General features: G+C 42.9%; 1 protein-coding gene across 3 annotated transcripts; it reads right to left on the reverse strand.

The window, feature by feature from the left end:
• Nucleotides 1-707: 707 nt before the first annotated feature.
• LOC311000485 (SUN domain-containing ossification factor) lies at nt 708-17,139 on the reverse strand. 3 transcript variants are annotated; one of them, XM_083991210.1, is made up of 24 exons: nt 16,874-17,139; nt 13,596-13,703; nt 12,700-12,823; nt 12,133-12,350; nt 11,857-11,955; nt 11,607-11,748; nt 11,397-11,514; nt 11,181-11,305; nt 11,018-11,085; nt 10,810-10,917; nt 10,438-10,543; nt 9,222-9,242; nt 8,705-8,760; nt 7,708-7,790; nt 7,445-7,510; nt 7,300-7,365; nt 7,097-7,187; nt 4,479-5,837; nt 4,294-4,381; nt 3,095-3,199; nt 2,645-2,802; nt 1,882-1,973; nt 1,691-1,746; nt 708-1,599 (listed from the first exon to the last, which is right to left on the reverse strand). In XM_083991210.1, the coding sequence occupies exons 1-24, from the start codon at nt 16,936-16,938 to the stop codon at nt 1,138-1,140; spliced, it is 3,984 nt and encodes a 1,327-aa protein (XP_083847336.1). In that variant the 5' UTR covers nt 16,939-17,139; the 3' UTR covers nt 708-1,137. The 3 variants fall into 3 exon arrangements, with proteins under 3 accessions (XP_083847336.1, XP_083847337.1, XP_083847335.1); XM_083991211.1 differs by having other exon boundaries at nt 12,700-12,816; nt 13,589-13,703; XM_083991209.1 differs by having other exon boundaries at nt 12,700-12,822; nt 13,589-13,703.
• Nucleotides 17,140-17,310: the final 171 nt, after the last annotated feature.

Consider the following 17,310-nt stretch of genomic DNA (forward strand, 5'->3'; position numbering starts at 1 on the left):
ATTAATATGCATTGTCCCGACTAAATAAACAAATAAAGTAAAGTAAGTAAGCAGGGTGGGTGGGGTGTTAATTGTCAGGGTCCTGAGACTGGCCCCTGGCCTGGGGGGAGAGGAGGGTCTCATTGACCAGCTCAGTGTAGGCTACTTGAGTCAAGTGGGTACTCGCAGCTCTCAGGGGGGTCTGCACTTCACTCAAATCCACCCGGGTCCTTCATTTTAATTTTCCTTTGATAGCACTCGAAGTGTCACTTGGAATATGAATGAAAGTGTTGAAAAGTAAGTCGACAATTCTCTCACACCGACCGGTCGCACTTCAGATGATGAGAAGGGCAGCAGCTTCAGGAGAGAGTATGCCGTTTGGAACCTGAGGCTAAAATCTTTAATTAGACAGTTACATAATGGAAATTAAACCCATCAGTATTTTTTTTTTTTTTAAACACTGTGTACTGTTTTCTTTCAAGGTTGAGTGCATGGCCTCTGCATGTAAGTATATGCTATACTGTAGGTATTGTTTAATAAACTCACATTTTCCCTCAAGTCTGTTCATCTTATGAGTAAAAGCTCTTCTCTTTTATTCCTGCTTCACTGAATCAATAACTATAGAGGCATTAAGCCCATATGTATGCCTGTTACATGGCTCTATCTGTCCACTTAAAGATACTCGCTGATACTTTGATACAGTATGTCTTGTCTTCCAAGTACGTCCACTTTGCTGTGCCATCAACCGTCATTTGAAAACAGTTTCTGTGCTTTTACTCTGAAGGTGAAACTGAAAGAAATAACAGTCCTCTGTTGGTCCTTGAAAGTCTGATGCGACTCTCTGGTAGAAGATTTACTTTGAAGAGAAGGAAAGATAGAAGAGCGAGACATCTCTTGTTAAATTTTTAGGTCAAACAAATGAGAAAAGCTTTAATTGTAAGCTGGGAAGACATTTCTTTGACTTCAAGTATAACAAATAAAAAAAAGGTATGACAAGAACAAAACAGAGAACATGGACAGAAAACTGAAACAGTGAGAGTGAAGTCTTATTTTGGAGCTGAAAGCTGCCTGTGGCTGCAAAAATGAACATCCATCCCCTTTTGCAAAGAGTTTTGCAGTGAGTGAGAGGGAAGACCAAGTGGAGTCTCTTTTCTTGTGTCAGACTGGACCTGACAGAGCGACGTTTACCCTGAACGAGCTTTTCTCTGTTTTCCTGCTCATGATGTCCTCTATAGTAGAGATGGGTAACGGTTCACTCTTGTCCCTCTTTGGGGCTTGAAGTAAGTCCACCACCGCACAGCTGGGCTTGGGACGCTGGCGTCTCAATGTCCGTTTCTCCGCCCGGGTCTTAGGCGGAGGGAGGCCGTCACAGATTCGCGAGCAGGCTGTGGTGATGCCACAGAAGGAGGGGTCGTCCGAATGCGACGACCCCTCGGAGCTGCCCTCTGACGGCGAGTCTCTGAAGGTGGGTTGAAGTAACCTTTTTGTCAGGGGCTTGGGGTTTGTGGTGATAGGCACGCCGTTACATATAACAGCTCCATTACTCAGTCCTGGAGCGGCATGAAGAGAGGGTTTCAGAGTCTCCACTTTCTCCATGGGTTTGATCTTACGACGTCTCCTCTGTGGGTAGAAAGGAAACATGAACTGTTAATCATTTACAGCCGGTATTTTAAATCTATTTTTAACATCAATAGTCTGTAGTACAACACACCCTTCTGTTCGCTGGACAAAGACTGTGCATCTCCTCTGGGTGCAGCACTTCTGGGCCTGTGAGCCAAAAAATGAGATGATTTCATACCAAGAGAAGCAGTAATTACATCTGGACTGGTTGGCTGTTACCCAATATATAGGAAATCAATTAGTATTATTACAGTGATAACACTTAAAGTAGCACAACTCTACCTTCAGTGGTGGCTAACTGGAATGACTCAGAGTGGATCAGTGGGTAGGACGCACTCCGCTTCAAGCCCGTCTCATCGCAGGAAGAGAACTGCCTGTTAAGGAGACAGTAATAATGGTTGAGGGGATGTGGCTGCGTATAGCACCTTTTATTAAGACAACAGCCGCAGCCGTGGGATCACTTAGGATTCCGGCCGCGACATCCCCTGATGAATTATCCTATCAATAAACTGGTTTAATGAGTGGAAGCCATTCAAGGCACTGTCACTTCTCTCACCACTTGCTGTAATAGCCCATTTAGAGGTGCCAATCTACTTCTTCACATCTGCCGTCGTCGCTGCTCAACCCTCACCCATATACAGTGGGAACTGAAAGTATTCAGACCCCCTTCAATTTCTCACCATTTGTTATGTTGTATCTTTATGTTAAAATCAATCAAATTATTATTTTTTCTCATCAATGTACACTGACCACCCCATAATGACAGCACAAATCCAGAATTTTTGAAATTTTTGCAAATTAAAGCGACTACGAGGAATTTCGGAAAGCAAAATGTTTTCACACTACATTTCCCATGAGCCTCCGCTCAATTTTAATCAATTTGCAAACATTTCTAAAATTCAGATTTTTTTTATTTTAACATAAAGTTGTAACATGACAAATGGTGAAAAACTGAAGGTGGTCTGAATACTTTCCACCCCCTCTCCATCTCTCTCTTTGTAGTTGTTTCCGTCTTCCTTTTCTGCAGAAACATTTGTTGACCTACCTTTCGGGGCAGCAGTAGGTGTAGCTCTTGGGCATGGGTGACTCTGGTTCTGTGGCTGGAGGGATAGCGGAGATGCGGCAGCGGTTGGCACAAAGCATCAGGCCGAGGCACACGCACAGCGCCAGAGACAGCAGCAGGTAGTTCTGCCTGTCTGACACCTGGGAGAAACATCGGCAATTATACCAACAGCTAAACAGTGGCAACATCTGATATAACAAAATAAGAGACACACATACTATATGAAAATGCAAAGCACATATTCACATGTGTAGTTCAGGAGTTGAATCAGAGGTTAGATGAGACGTTTCTCAGACTAATGCGCCATGCAAAGCACTGGTGCGTCCTAATGACGTGGTACCAGAATAATTGACTGAATTCACTCCATTCAATCCTCAGCTGAAAAACGTGTGATTACAGATGAAGGCTTTGAGCCTGAGGTGCTATATCTACCTCGCTCTGCAGCTGGCTGACTCTGACAGACAGGTTGAGAACCAGCTGAGTCACATTCTCCAGCTGACCCTGGAGCAGCTGAATGGACTCAGTCTGACGCAGGTCCTGAGGGAGAAAAGGACAGCGTATTAAACAAACAACCACACACACTGATTCAGATTTTGCATTACTGAACTAGTATGGAGAGATATCATTAAGAATTTTAAGGAACAATCTTTAAGATACATTTGTGATAGTGTTTTGCTGTAAAACCGAATATTCAATATGATATACAGTCAATAATCATTAATCTGCAGTCGTCAGTCTTCACTCTTGCTGAAAGTCTAATATTGACCTGCTGTGTTTGTCTCCACAAGCTCCTGGCTTTTTAGATGCTAAATTCACCACAACGTTCTTCAGCAATTCACCAATTTTGTCCGTCTGCCAATTGGTTTTGGTGTTGGTGTTAGCACACTGTGCTAAAAACAGCTGTGTGTTGCTGCTGGAAACAGGCTGATAAAAAGAACAGTGAGAATGAACTAAACCAGCAGAGGTGTGGGCTACAAACCAGAAACAACTGGCTAAAAGAAGATAAAATGCTCTGCTGAATCTAGTGACAATTGTCACAATGAGATGTGTTTTCACACTTCTCAGCCATTTGACATTCTGCCAATACCAATTTTTTTTTTTGATTAGTGCAGTTTGAAGCGGAAAGCAGAAAGCTTTTGGAAAAATATAAAATGGCAACCCGAGGCAACAATCAACTCTCAACTGCATTTTGTCCATGGAAACGGTCTGGTCTTAAAGGGATAGTTCAACATTTTGGCAAATTGGCCCATTCGAGGCAAATGCAGAGACTGCTTGCTGAAAAACTGCTCTCGACAGGAACGTGTATCAGCGGTTTTGCATGTATTTACCTCTAAAACAACTCTGTCTGGTAACGTTCTGTTATTATCTCATAGCGTGGTGAATGTGCAGGTCACAGCTTGTCCACCAGAGCGTTTTGGAGTTGTTGGATTGTGTATTTGATGAGTTTGATGAGGGAAACCAAGAAATCCGTAGCGTGGCTCTGAGCAGCTCGTGGCTCTCCTCCGCCTTTCCAAAAATAGCTTGCACCGATAATTAAAGGTAATGAACCTACTCCTAAAACTATAGGGATTATGGCAATGGGCCAATTTGCCAAAATGTTGAACTATCCCTTTAACGTTTGTTTTGCTCACCTGCTCCTCTGCTATTCTGGACGTGTTCTGGAGTTTAATGATGGTTTTGTTGAAAGCCTTCTGCATCTCTTCCATCTGCTTCCGATACCTTAAATCAAAAATGATAATAAGAAAACATCAATTTCACCCTAAACTCAGTCCACACATGAAGAACGCTGCTCTCCTCCTGTGTCTCCGCCCCTCACCTCTGACTGAGCTGCTCCAGGTAGCGCCCGCTCAGCGACATGTTCATCTCCAGGGCCTTGATGCGGTTGTTGAGTCTCATGAACACGGACTCCTTCTGGCTGGAGCCGTGCACCAGGTTGCCATTCTGCTCGGTGCCGTTGGGCGTCTCTGCATAGATGTCCGAGAGGGACGGTGAGTCAGGTGAGGGCGGAGACGTTGGAGAAGGGGGACGAGGCGGATGACCGTTGCCCGCTGACGGTGTAGTTATGTCTTCAAGGAGATCCTCAGATTTAGTCTCAGTGATGACCGGGGGGCCACCACCAGTGGGCTCAAGCTCTGTGAGGGTGTCAGGAGCAGGGTGGGGCAGCTCTGTGGAGGCCGTGTTGCTTTCAGGTACAGTTGGCGGGTCAGGGTGATGGTCTACATGAGGGGAGGTGGTGGGAAGGAGAACCTGAGACTGATCGGTTTTATCTGGGATTTGGACGGGGGTGCTTATTTCTAATTGAGAAACGTCAAAATTGGGTTTATCCTCAGTTGATTCCACAGAGACATCATCCGGTGTGTCACTGGGTTTCACACTGACGGAGCTGCTGAGAGACACTGCAGGCTCAGTATGCTTCTCCACAGCCGGTACATCCTGGCTCTTTTCTGGCCTAAGCTCTTTCACCGTTTCCTCAGAAGGCGGCGGCGGCGGCGGCGTCTCCACAATAGGAGTGGGTTTGGCGGCAGATGAATCGGTGGCACTGGGTTTGGGGAGGCTCGAGGTTTGACTGGGCTCCAGCACAGGAGGTTGGGACACAGACTCTTTATGCCTTTCTATTGTGCTCCCTGGAGGCTGTGGTGCTTCTGATGGGCTGGCTCCGCTCTCTGGCTCCTGCTCAGAAGCTTGTTCTTTTTCACGGAGCTGATGTATCTCGCTGGGGTGCAGCTGAGGTTCGGGGCAGGCGGAGGGGGGCGGGGGTGGGTGCCAAGTGGGTGTTTGGATGGGAGGAACTGTTTGCCCACTGTCTGTTGTTTGGCATTTCCTCTTTTTGGAGAGCAGGGCTGAACACTGCTGATGGAGATATTCCTGGAGGGAAGCTGCGCAAGAGCAGGAAGAAGAAAATGAAGGAAGGAGCGAACAGTCATTTAGATTTTCATGTTCCCGCTTGTCTTTTTCGTCCTCCGACTCCTCCTCCTTATCCAAAAGGCGGATAGTAGAGCTGATGGGTTCTTCCTCGTCTTTCTCTAAAGGAATGACAACTTGGTCCTCCACTGGGGGGAGCTCTTGTTTACTTGTATCAGCATCAAGTGTCTCTGACACAGGGGTCTCTGCAGAGGGGTCTGCAGTTGTAGGGATGTCAGGGTCTGGTGAGATCTCTACCTCCTCAGAGTCTGGACTAGAATGGAAGAAGAACAATATAGTGCATGTTGAATACAGAAAACATAGACAACAATACAAAACCCACAAAAAAACATTATCTTATATTATACAGTATCTGCAGAGCAACCTCACTGTCTTTGACTCAGTTTTTAATTGAAAACAAGAACATTTTCTCAGTATAGTCCCCATGTAAATGTTTGTATGTTGTATGATGTGCAATTCATGTATGTGAATTAGTGTATTTTTGTTTTGCAGTTTGGCTGTGTCTGTGCTGTATGGTTCGTTGTTTGTTTTTGTGAAGTCAATAAAATGTATTGCAAAAAAAAAAAAAACAAGAAAAATCCATCCTTCAAACATGTTCATTTGTAGATCTACAGGGTGTGATTTTAAAGGAAAAACAGAAGGAAGTCTAATTACACTTTACAAAACAATTGCAAACCATTTCGCACACTGTCTGCATCACAACCCCCTGGTCAATATAACTAAGAATGAAGCCAGTTAATTAAAAAAAAACAGAGATCGGCTCAAAGGTCAGAGAACTGGCTTCAACAAAAGTTTGTAGCGCATCCTTCATTAGCGAGCCTGCGTTCTTCTTTCCTTGAATATTTTGTATGTCCACCTTTATTTTTGAAGACGGACTAAACCCATCATGTCACAGATGACATCAGTTTTGCACAAATTTGTGAGAGAGATGTTCTGACTGTGACTCTTCACAGATGACTTTTTTCAGCCGCACATCACTGGAGAGTTCTTGTCGCCAGTTTTCGCCAGACAACATCTGACAACCCAAACAAATTCATTTTGGTTTCATCTGACCAAAGACTGTGCTGACAGCATTTACTTTGATCTTGCTGTAAGTAAGGACTTTCTTCTTGAAAGCCACCAATAGAGGTTGACCTTCTGTAATGTCTTTCGCATTGTCTGATCAGTCACCGGAACAGCAGTTTCTACAGATAACCCTTGTTCAAAATGAGAAACGCATCAGTTTCTCAATGAAATGCTGCATGAATAACATACTGTGCACGGTCACTATGTCATTTGTTATTTGAAATATGGTTTGTTTCTGGTGCAGTCTGCTTGAAAGTCTGACAATCTACTGTAGGTTTTTATTTGTTGGTGCATTTCCTTACCATGTGGAGAACCCAGGCCAAACCTAGCAGACCTGTGGCTCACACAGGTTATTTACTGTTATCACACTCCCTGAGGATATCACAGGTTAACTGACCTTTGCTGCCGCTTGTCGCAATATGAGTGATGTTGGCAGCAGGCACTCACCCTGATGTAAGATCTTTAGTGGTGGTTTGGGTGGTGGTTTCAAGCTCCACTGATGGCTCAGTCACGTTCACTTCATGAGATGAAATGTTGCCTAAGCAATGTAAATAATGAATAAAACATTAAGTTTAATGCACAAATTATTACTAATCACAGATGGGAAACGGACGAGAGCCGAAGCGTCCGGCTTACTGTGCTGGTCATACCTTGCATGTCCGAGCTTCCACCCAGAACATTAACAGCGATGTTATTGACCATGTTCAAAATGACATCTAAGGAGAAAAAGCAACACATTAATGCAGTAATGCACGTCATCTGAACGCAGTAGAAATCCCTTTTAACCAGACTTACCCTTGGCTGATCCAATCAGATTCTTGGATAACTTGACTTCACCAGCTGCATATCCAGGGGGATAATCTGAAGGAAGCAGCGTCCATAATTAAATCAGTCCCACAGCAACAGGACACTAATTAATACGAGTTTGAAAGCAGCTTCATTTCCGTAAACAGATCATGAAAAATGATGCACAGATATACGAATAACGTGTATCTTGCGTGTTGTAATGCGTCTTTCCAACTGTATCAACTACAGTGAATGAATTTTCCAGTTCTTACCCACGTCATCATCCTGATCGTCAGGCCTTTCTGAGGGATCAGCTATCTCCTCGTACTCTTCCACCATACTCGTGCCAAAGACCCTGACACAAAAATGACATCAAGAATCATTCTATAACCAAACTCAGACAGGAGGAAACTCTCATCTGTTTTTGCAGCAACTTGAAAGAAGTCAACGCGCAAATCTTCAAATAGCTTCTGAGGGATCGAGCACCGTACTGAAAACATACAACAAAGGAAAGTCATCTAATAAATGTTCCCTCATCTCAGCATGAGGCATTTTTGAACACAAGCAACTAACTTGTTTTTTGATTTCCTTTGATGGTGCTCCTAAAACCGCACCACGTACACAATATGCTTGTGTGCAAGCCTCCGCCAGATTTATATTAACATTTCACAGAAGTGGACTGACAGCAGCAGCAGCGGCGGCGGCTAACGTATGAATCAGCGCCACTTGTTCCCAGTAAAGGCATAATGGTCTGGTAAATGTGAGCTCAAACACCTTGACCACATGCCAAACATTATATAATATCACTTGACACCACTAGAGCTCATACAGTATGTAACAAGCCATCATCTGGAAAACACACGCTTCAGGCCGAATGGTTTAATTAAAGCTGATTCAGTAACAGAGAAACGTTTAATATACAGCAAAGACACACACCTCACATACACACACACACGATAAAACCACATGTGCATGACACATATTATACACTGGACTAGCACCATTTTGAATAACCATTATTGGTTGATCTAAGATTTTAAAAAAAATCTCACTTCCTTTTTACCAGCTTTTCAAAGTAAAACCTGACATAAAAATTATAATCAGAATCACAATCAGAAAACCTTTATTGTCCCCTGCAAAAAGCAGTGGAAATTTTTCGTAGACGTGTGCATAAAATAAACATAAGTTAAGAAAAACACAATTTAACACAACATAAAACAAACAATAGATACAGAATATAGTTTTAATTATAGTTTTATATTTACGTACCTTATGAGACTGAGTGGGCAGAAGTGTTCAGAGCCAAAGTGAGAGAGCAGCTCGACCTAGAAAAATGCATGAAATATGTGTTGTATTATACCAAACATAAATTAACCCTTGCAGTAGTTGTGTTATGATCAAACAGCAAAGCCGTGATTTTTTTTCTTGTAATATTATGACAGTGAGTTAAAAGGATTGATCAATGGGCTGATTGACAGTGAGTTATTCGGTGAGGAAACATCTGAATGAGATTGATCATTTGACAGAATCTATCTGAATTAAATCCAGGTTACTGGGTACTGATTTGTGCGTTATCAAATGTTCATTATTGTATATGTAACATGAAATGTCGTAAAGGAATGTTTCTTGACGTAATGATGGGTTAGCAGCTAGCGTAGCAGGTTAGATCCAGTTCTGTTTAAAGCTGACCACACCACTATAACAAAAGTGAAACAAAATATATTCCCCTCCATTTTAGTTATTAAATTCACTCCACCATAGACCACTACAAGAAATGGAGGCTAACCTTTATGTACTTGGTGAACATCTGAAGCAAGAGAAACAGAAAAAGGAGAGAAGGAATTAAGGAAATTTATACATGCATTCACAAGAGGAACAAATAGTGAGTGTTGCTTTTATGCAAAATGAGACCATTGTGTCTTGACATCTGGTCATTTTAGTCGAGAAAATCAAAAACTTTCCAAACTAGTCTAGAAATCTTTTACATCTGCTGGTGTAAAAATATTAACAACGCTAAAATACACTTAAGTTAACCAACATAACTGACTTTACACAAACACATTACATACTGTACAGAAGTAAAGACAGTCTTCAACACATTCTCATAATAGTCATTTTATGAGACAGAGAATGACCATGTGGCTTTATAGGAGCCAACACTTCCTTTCATTTAGATTCAGAGAGACAGTGTGAAGGAACAGCCCTCCTAACAGTACGTGAAATATTCAACTGCATTAAAAGAGGACAACAAATCCTTCACTCTGCATTTCCATAGAATTAAAGGTAGGGCTGGAGATCCTATTCTGGAGCTTTTTTTTTTTTTTTACAAAATAGTTTGAAATCCTCTTCACACTCAGATTGCAACCAATTTATTAAATGCTTTTTCACAAAAATGAAACAAGTCAGTCACCTGTGGGACAGACAATCCTGTAAGAAAAACCATCCAATCATCGTGAATGCGATGATTGGATGTTTTTTTGTTACAGGATTGTCCATGAAGTCAATTGGATCGTGATGTGTCAATCAAATTGCCGTCTCTCTCCCTCCCTCCTCTGTGCGTACTGCTCTTCGTGCACTAATCGCGTGCATGATCAGAGTCTTTAACGAGTTACGACCGTTGAAAAGACAACAACAGTAACCCAATGTAAGCTTTATGCTGGGTGGTTTATTATGATCTTAGGTGTTTTCTTTCACCTGAATGAGCCATGAGAAAAAGCTGGAGGAAAATAAGCGATGCTGCATAGTGACACACGTCAGTAGCACGGAAAGCCGCGTCGCTCACAGTGGAATTACATCGACACTCTCGCGGCTTCACCTTGATGTGAACCCAACGTTCAACAAGCGTTGCATGTTCCTGTGCTCTGGAGGCGGAAAGGGACTTAGACTTTTGACTTGTGTATTTTCAAAATGTGGCCTGCTAGAACCGTTTTCCAGGATCTCCAACACTACCTTTCAGAAAGGCAAAGACGTAATGAGGCTAGGGGGAATAAAATGAAGCTCACCTTCACATATTTAGCATAAAGATGCTCATCTAAAGGGAAGCTCTGGACTGTGCGTTCATCTCTGGCGTGGAAGGTTCCCAACTTTAACCATTTATTTGTTGGGTATCTGGAGGAGAAAGTTTATACAACAGTCAGTTCAGTGGCCTTGATGCCATGGTTACAGTCTGGTGTCATTAGACATTATGTCACACAAGGTCCTTTGGTGGCTTTGAGCACTTAGACATGCTCCCACATTTACTTTGCATTAATATTTATACAGTTAGCATTAACAAGCTGCCAACTGTTAGAGCTCTGCTTGATATCCAGATTAACAGACATCGCATAACAGAAATGTTTCCATACTGCATTACATTTAGTAGCTGCACAACATACCTATCACTAATGGAGACCAGAAAGTCTTTGGGGGTCGAGGAAAAGAGTTCAAAATTAGCGATGTCCAGCTGCTTCACCTGGATGGGCTCACAGAGCTCAATGATGAACCTGAGAGACAGAAGCAAAACACAGAATGGAAAAATGGACCTCAGATGTAGATTAAAAGAAAGTGTTTAAAGTTTGTGGGTAATACGACAACACTACGTACCAGATTTTATTGCTGCAGGGGTTTAGCATGTACAGGTCCATGTTCTCCTTCAATATGGATGAAGTGCTCTGTATGAAACAAATCAGTATTTTTCAGCATGCAACAAAACAACAAATGATATATAGACATAAAAACATTCTAAATAAATAAAGATAAATGTTACCTTAGCCTCTGGGTTAGAGCCGAGGATCTTGGCTCCACATTCCACTGAGGCGTAGTTATTGAAGTTCTTCTGGACCTTCTTCACTGTGTGACACCCCCCGTTGTTAGAGGTGTGAGTCGACTGAGCTGTGGAGGAAAAACATGGCAAAGCATTAAAATTAGGTTTTTACATCCCTGATTGATATGAAACAGCTGTTTGGTTTGAGCAGGATCTTACTCTTCTCTTTCTCCACCTCCATCATCTTCCGCTTCCACTCATCAAAAGTGGGGATGTCCTCGGGGTCTTTGCTGCTCACGCTGGAATCTGTGTCTGCGGTACCTGGGGAACTCCGGTCCTGTCAAGGATAATGAGAAAATGAAAGTTGGGTCACTTCCTCTGGTGGGAGAGGAAAAATAGTTCACACTGTGGCTCCACTGAGTTCCTCACCTGCTCTTCCAACACGTGTGATTTGTTGGCCTCCAGGTGCTGTGGGCTGGGGCTGGTTGGAGAACCCAGAGAAGGGTCCGTGTGGGTTTTAGTACCTGCAGTGTGAACATTGGACGTGTTCTCCAGAACTATAGGAGGACTGCTGTGGAAACACAAACGCATTGTTGTCTTGTTCCAGGCCGCCTTGACAGCAATGCAAAAGAAATGTTGACGTGTTTTTTTTTCAGGCTATAGTAATAACGATACCTACCTATCATTGTCATATGGGTTTGTTTCATCTTCACAGTCAGGAGGGAGGTCAGATTCAGGGATCTCGGGTACAGCTACATCAGATGCTTTATCTGAAACACTAAAATGAAAAAACAATGTAACCCTTTAATAATATTTTCAGTTGTAAGGACACATCAAGCAATCATTTAGAAAAAAAATGTGTTCCTTTTTTTGTAAACAAATGTCTAATAGATTGAATATTACAAAAGAGAGAGAAGGTAAGAAAAAAAAACATTTTGAGTTAATTATAGTTTACCTATCTGGGATGCTGTCTTGTAGATTGAGGATGCTGGGATTGTCTTTAAGATCAGCAGCAACACCAGAGTCTGGGTCAGGGGATGGGAGCAGGGCAGCTGAATCCTGTTCTTGAATGACAGAGGTTTCATGATGCTGATTTTCTGAGCTTGGCTCAGGTTTGGGTTCAGACTGTAAAATGTCCTTGTCTGCCTCTGCAGTGGACTCCACTTCAAAGGCCTAATGGAAAAACAGAAAGAGAGTTGAGCTGTCGAGGGAAACGTTGAAGCAGTTAGCCCATTAGCCCGAGCTGCACTGACCAACCAAACACTTAAAGCTTGAAATGTTCCAGGAACGATCAATAAAAAAACAACTGGATGAAATGAAATATCTGATTTCTTCTCCAGGTCTGAAACTCATGTACTGCTCAAGAAGCAACCGAATGCTAAAAAAAAAAAAAAGGTTGTGTGCTTGAAATTAATATGTTCATTAAGCGAGTGCCCCTGCACAGAACCCATTTGCAGTATTACACTGGGATTTGAATGTCCCAAACCAGCGGTTTTAATTTGTATCAGAGGAAGAACTGTACCTCAGGATGTTGTTCTTTATTATCCACATCCTGTGCTGTCTGCTCCTCCTTTGGTTGATTATCCTCTAGCAACAGCTCATTTTCAGACAAGGGCTGGGCAGGTAAGCCCCAGCTCTCCTCAACCTGAAGAATATCACACACACACACACACACAGATATATGTATGTAGCACAAACACCCAAATTGCATGACAAATTTGCAAATGTTGTGAATCTGATAAGTGTGGTAAGGCTGTTGGTTTCCTGTGTGTTAAATAAACTTTAAATGGATAGTTCAACATTTTGGCGAATTCGCCTATAGTCATTGGAGTAGGTGGTTCATTACCTTTACTTATCAGTGCATGTTGTTTTGAGATCTGTGGGGCAGAGACGTGAGCTGCTCAGCGAACACAATGGAGGTGAATGGTACAGGTCCCCTGTTCCTCATCAAACTCATCAAATACACAATCCAACAGCGGCAAAACACTCTCATGGAGAAGTTGTGACCTGCACATTCACCACACTATGATATGATCATGTATAATTATTAACATTAAGACATGAAGCAAATACTTGGAACTACTTGCGCTTTTGAAATCACTCCACCCAGCAGCTGTATGTATGTAGTTTTGGCTATGCATTTGCCTTGAAAACAACAATTTCATAGCGTGGTGAATGTGCAGGTCACAGCTTGTCCATGAGAGCGTTTTGGAGTTGTTGGATTGTGTATTTGATGAGGGACAGGGGACCTGTACCGTTCACCTCCATTGTGTTCACTGAGCAGCTCATGTCTCTCTGCCCTGCAGATACATGATGTTGTGTATGGTCCCATGAGTGTTCACATTCAGCAGCTAGTGAAACCCCAGGGGAATGAGGCAGGTTACAGCATAGCAGTACACAACTGCTGCTACCTTCTGATGAGGAGACTTTCCCTCCGTCTCTTCCTCCGAACTGACGTCCTGTGAGGTTGCGGGCCTCTGGGTCTCCTGGTTCCACTCCGTGCCAACAACATAGCAACTAGGGTACCTACGAAGCAAAGGGAGGATCAGTCAGCATCATAACATTGAGTCAATTTGTCTGAATATGGGTCACTTGATAACACATTTAGGAAAATGTCCTGGCATCCAAACAGAAAGCTCAGATTATAGCTGCTTGGCTCTTGAGCCGAGCACCCTGAACATTTCATTTCATTGGAGTGAGTCAGAGACAGAGGACGTTGCGTTACAGTGTCACAGCGTGACGCAGTGAAAAAGTCCAGGTGGCATGTGCCCCAGCACAGACCATTTATCTTATCTGCATGCATACACACACCTCAGACACGTTGCATATTACTCAACGTGACTGTAGTGCATAAACAAAATCAACTAAAACGAAACCTGTGATTACTATTTGAATACAGTATGTTGATTTTTTGTCACTCTTTCACAACTTTGTCATCTGAAACCTGTTGTATCTGTCACCAGTGTAGTAAAAAAAAAAAACTGTGGTTAAAATACCGAACAAGTAATATTTACTTCTATTTTTTTCAGTTTTCTCTTTGTAGGAAGTGTTGAGCTTCTGAAACCCTACTCTTTTGTTCCAAACCCTACAGTTGTGTTGTGTGACACTGAGCCAGGAAAGGAGGTCTGGGTCACAGTGACTATCTGTACTCATGGCAGGGAAACAACAACAATTAGCAGTAACGAGACTTTAAATAACCACATCAATGTCATGTTCCAGTGGGGGACAAGGTCTCCCTGCTCCAGTATCAAAGGCCGCACTCCAACAGTGACCGCAACTTGTCAACAATCCAGGCTATTATCTGGATCTGATTCAGGATTCCAGGTCAAGTTCTTTACTTGGCTGGCTCGACGGCTTTGTTGGTCTGACTTGAGGGGCCAGACTAGTTACTGTTGTTTAGTGAACAACAGAGCATTTGTTTTCTAATTGAATGTCAGCGGCTGCCATAATGTAAATCCCAAAGGAGCTAGAGTGGTCTTAAGGCCCCGTTTGCTAAATAATTAACTAACTGGCTACACACAACGAGTTAAAGCAGCTGACTTTGTATTCAAAGTGGTAGGAAATGATAGAGTTGACCATAGATACAAGATGAGTTTGTAATGGAATGGGTGTTCTGTGTGATGGAGAACCGTATGTGCTCTCCACTCATTTTTCAATGAAGCATCTGATAAAATAAAATAAACTTTAAACTGACAGCAAACTGACAGAGCAGATGGGATACGTAGGAGTGGACGGTCCATTATACACGCCTCCAGTGAGAGCAAAGATCACACATGTGTCAACTCATAAACACTGTCCTTGGACACACCTGTCTGACAGGTGACTCTCTCAACTTCTGTCACATGAATGTAACAAACGATGCATCATTGATTACTCCACATTTTCATTTGCTAATAAGATCAATACATCATGATACATGACTCCACCCATTTGACCGGTAATTATGACTTCATATACACTGAAGAAATCCCTAGCATTGTGACATACTGTATCATGATACATCCTCTAGTAACATGTTAATATTGAGGCACCAGCATATTGTTCATAGAGGTGGCCGTGGTAGATAAAGTGTACCATCCCAGATTAAAGGTTTGATTCTATATCACAATATCAACAATTAATTAAAAAGAAGTCCATGTTTAGAATGGATGGGCCAGGAGTGGCTGTTATTTGCTAATCCAGCAAAAAATAAATATATGACAAAAGAATGTATTTAAAGGTCCAGTGTGTAATATTTGTCAAGGTTTATTGGCAAAATCTGAATATACTACCAATGAATATGTATTTGTTTAAGTGTATAATCGAATCGCTATAAAATAAAATCTGTTTGGTTCTCATAGACTTATAATTCTTCTTTTATATACATATAGCAAGGTTCTTGCTTAGAGGGTGTCGCCATCTTGCACCGCCATGTTTGTATAGAATGGAAAATCCAGCCAACCAGAGAGCATGTTCAAGACTTTCATGTTCATAAACAATAGAATTATTTAATAGATAGCCTAATAAACAATAGAGTCGGAATGCTAGACGTCACTGTTGTCCCCTCATTTTACACACTGGACCTTTAATGACATTCAGTTTGTAAAGCATGGATGAAAACAACAAAGTCCCTCCAGACAGAGTCCCAGTAGACAGTTCCAGTTAGTCAGCATTCACCACACAGGGCCGAGGAGCTGTTACACCCAAATGTTAACCAACCGCTGTTTATGTTATTAGTAACACACCTGAGCCTGTGGCATGTCTGACACCTGAATCAAAGTCTGTTAACATGTCATGCTAGCTGGCAAACTGTCAACACCTCATTAAGACTTTATAATCAACTCAAATGCTAAGTGTTGACATTAAAGCACAAAGATACTATCACTCAAAGCTTCCCTGCAAAAACGAGAGCTGATGAAAGTAGGCCAGGTCAACATCACTAACAAAGATCTTAATACCACATTACATCATGTCACCCTCCCCTTCCACTCTGTATGAAGATGAACACATTACCCAGTGGTGAGTATTATGTGCTGTGACTATCCTCCACCATCATGGCTTGAGCCCATAATCATCATCCCGCATAATCTCTCTCTCTCTGCTGCCTTCCTTCCCGTGTCTCTCAGATTGACACAGACCTTACAACCTCCAGCTTTCAAGAAGCAGCTGACGTGAAAGGCCGTAATCCTGTCAAGAGCTGATGAACCAAAGCTGTGTAACCTCAGCTAACGTCAGCGCTGTCCACGGCGCGTGGGGGGTCCGTGGGAATCAAACGGTCCCCGCTGTAACTTAGTACAGCTGACCCAGTGGAAACCTTACTGTTGTTTACAGTCAGGCGGTCTATAGCCTCATTTCACTGTTGTGAGCCTCTTCTCAAAACAGATCCACACACAGGCGGCCACATTTAAGGTTAAACTACAGATTCAGCCTCTAATTGAAATGACACAGTATAACCGTATTTAGTATCTTAGTTGGCAACTTGTTTCCCTAGCAGTGTTGAACCTAGTGGTCAACAACTTGTGCTAACTCCCAACACTGACAACAAGTCAGGAGTCAGCCAGGTGCCACATCACAGCGATGTGAACGATAGCTACCGTTAGTTAGCTAAGTTAACGCGCCCTAACGCACAGTAACATCAGTCACACACTTCTCACGGCGTTTTAACTTGTGAAATGAAAGCACTCCGTTTCAAACGGGACAACATTTAGCCAACTTACCGACAGACTACAGCTACACATAGCCACACTGACACAACTCGCCATAACAGTGGTGTCATCTTCATCCCTCTTCTCCTGCCGCCGGGACAGACATCGTCGTCGCCGGACTCAGAAATAGCGTCGTGTCCTTTCAGTCGCCGGTGACGGATATTATTTCATCTGCTGTTAACTCGGTCACTCTGGTGTTCAGCCGCTTCGCTGCTGGAGTGTGATGCTAGCCGCTGTCACCCACTCAACCTGCTGCTACCGACTGTCATGTCCCTACGTGTGTGTCGTCCAATGGAGAGGCAGAGAGGCCGTTGCGCAGTTCAAACCTGGTGTGTTTGGGAAGCGCTCGTTTCAAACACCGGCGTGACCCGAGCGGGTGGAGTTTGTCGTGGTGAGGCGCTTAAAACCGGGCAAGACAGCAAAGTCCTTCATATTCTCACATATTTAAC

The sequence above is a fragment of the Trachurus trachurus genome, assembly GCF_905171665.1.
Source record: "Trachurus trachurus genome assembly, chromosome: 17".
Lineage (NCBI taxonomy): Eukaryota > Metazoa > Chordata > Actinopteri > Carangiformes > Carangidae > Trachurus > Trachurus trachurus.

Coding starts and splice junctions, on each gene's coding strand:
- LOC311000485 (XM_083991209.1), bottom strand. CDS start 16,938: ATGAAGATGACACCACTGTTATGGCGAGTTGTGTCAGTGTGGCTATGT. Junction 12,823..13,588: donor GAAAGTCTCCTCATCAGAAG/GTAGCAGCAGTT, acceptor GATATTCTTCAG/GTTGAGGAGAGCTGGGGCTT. Junction 4,382..4,478: donor CTGGAGCAGCTCAGTCAGAG/GTGAGGGGCGGA, acceptor TTTTGATTTAAG/GTATCGGAAGCAGATGGAAG.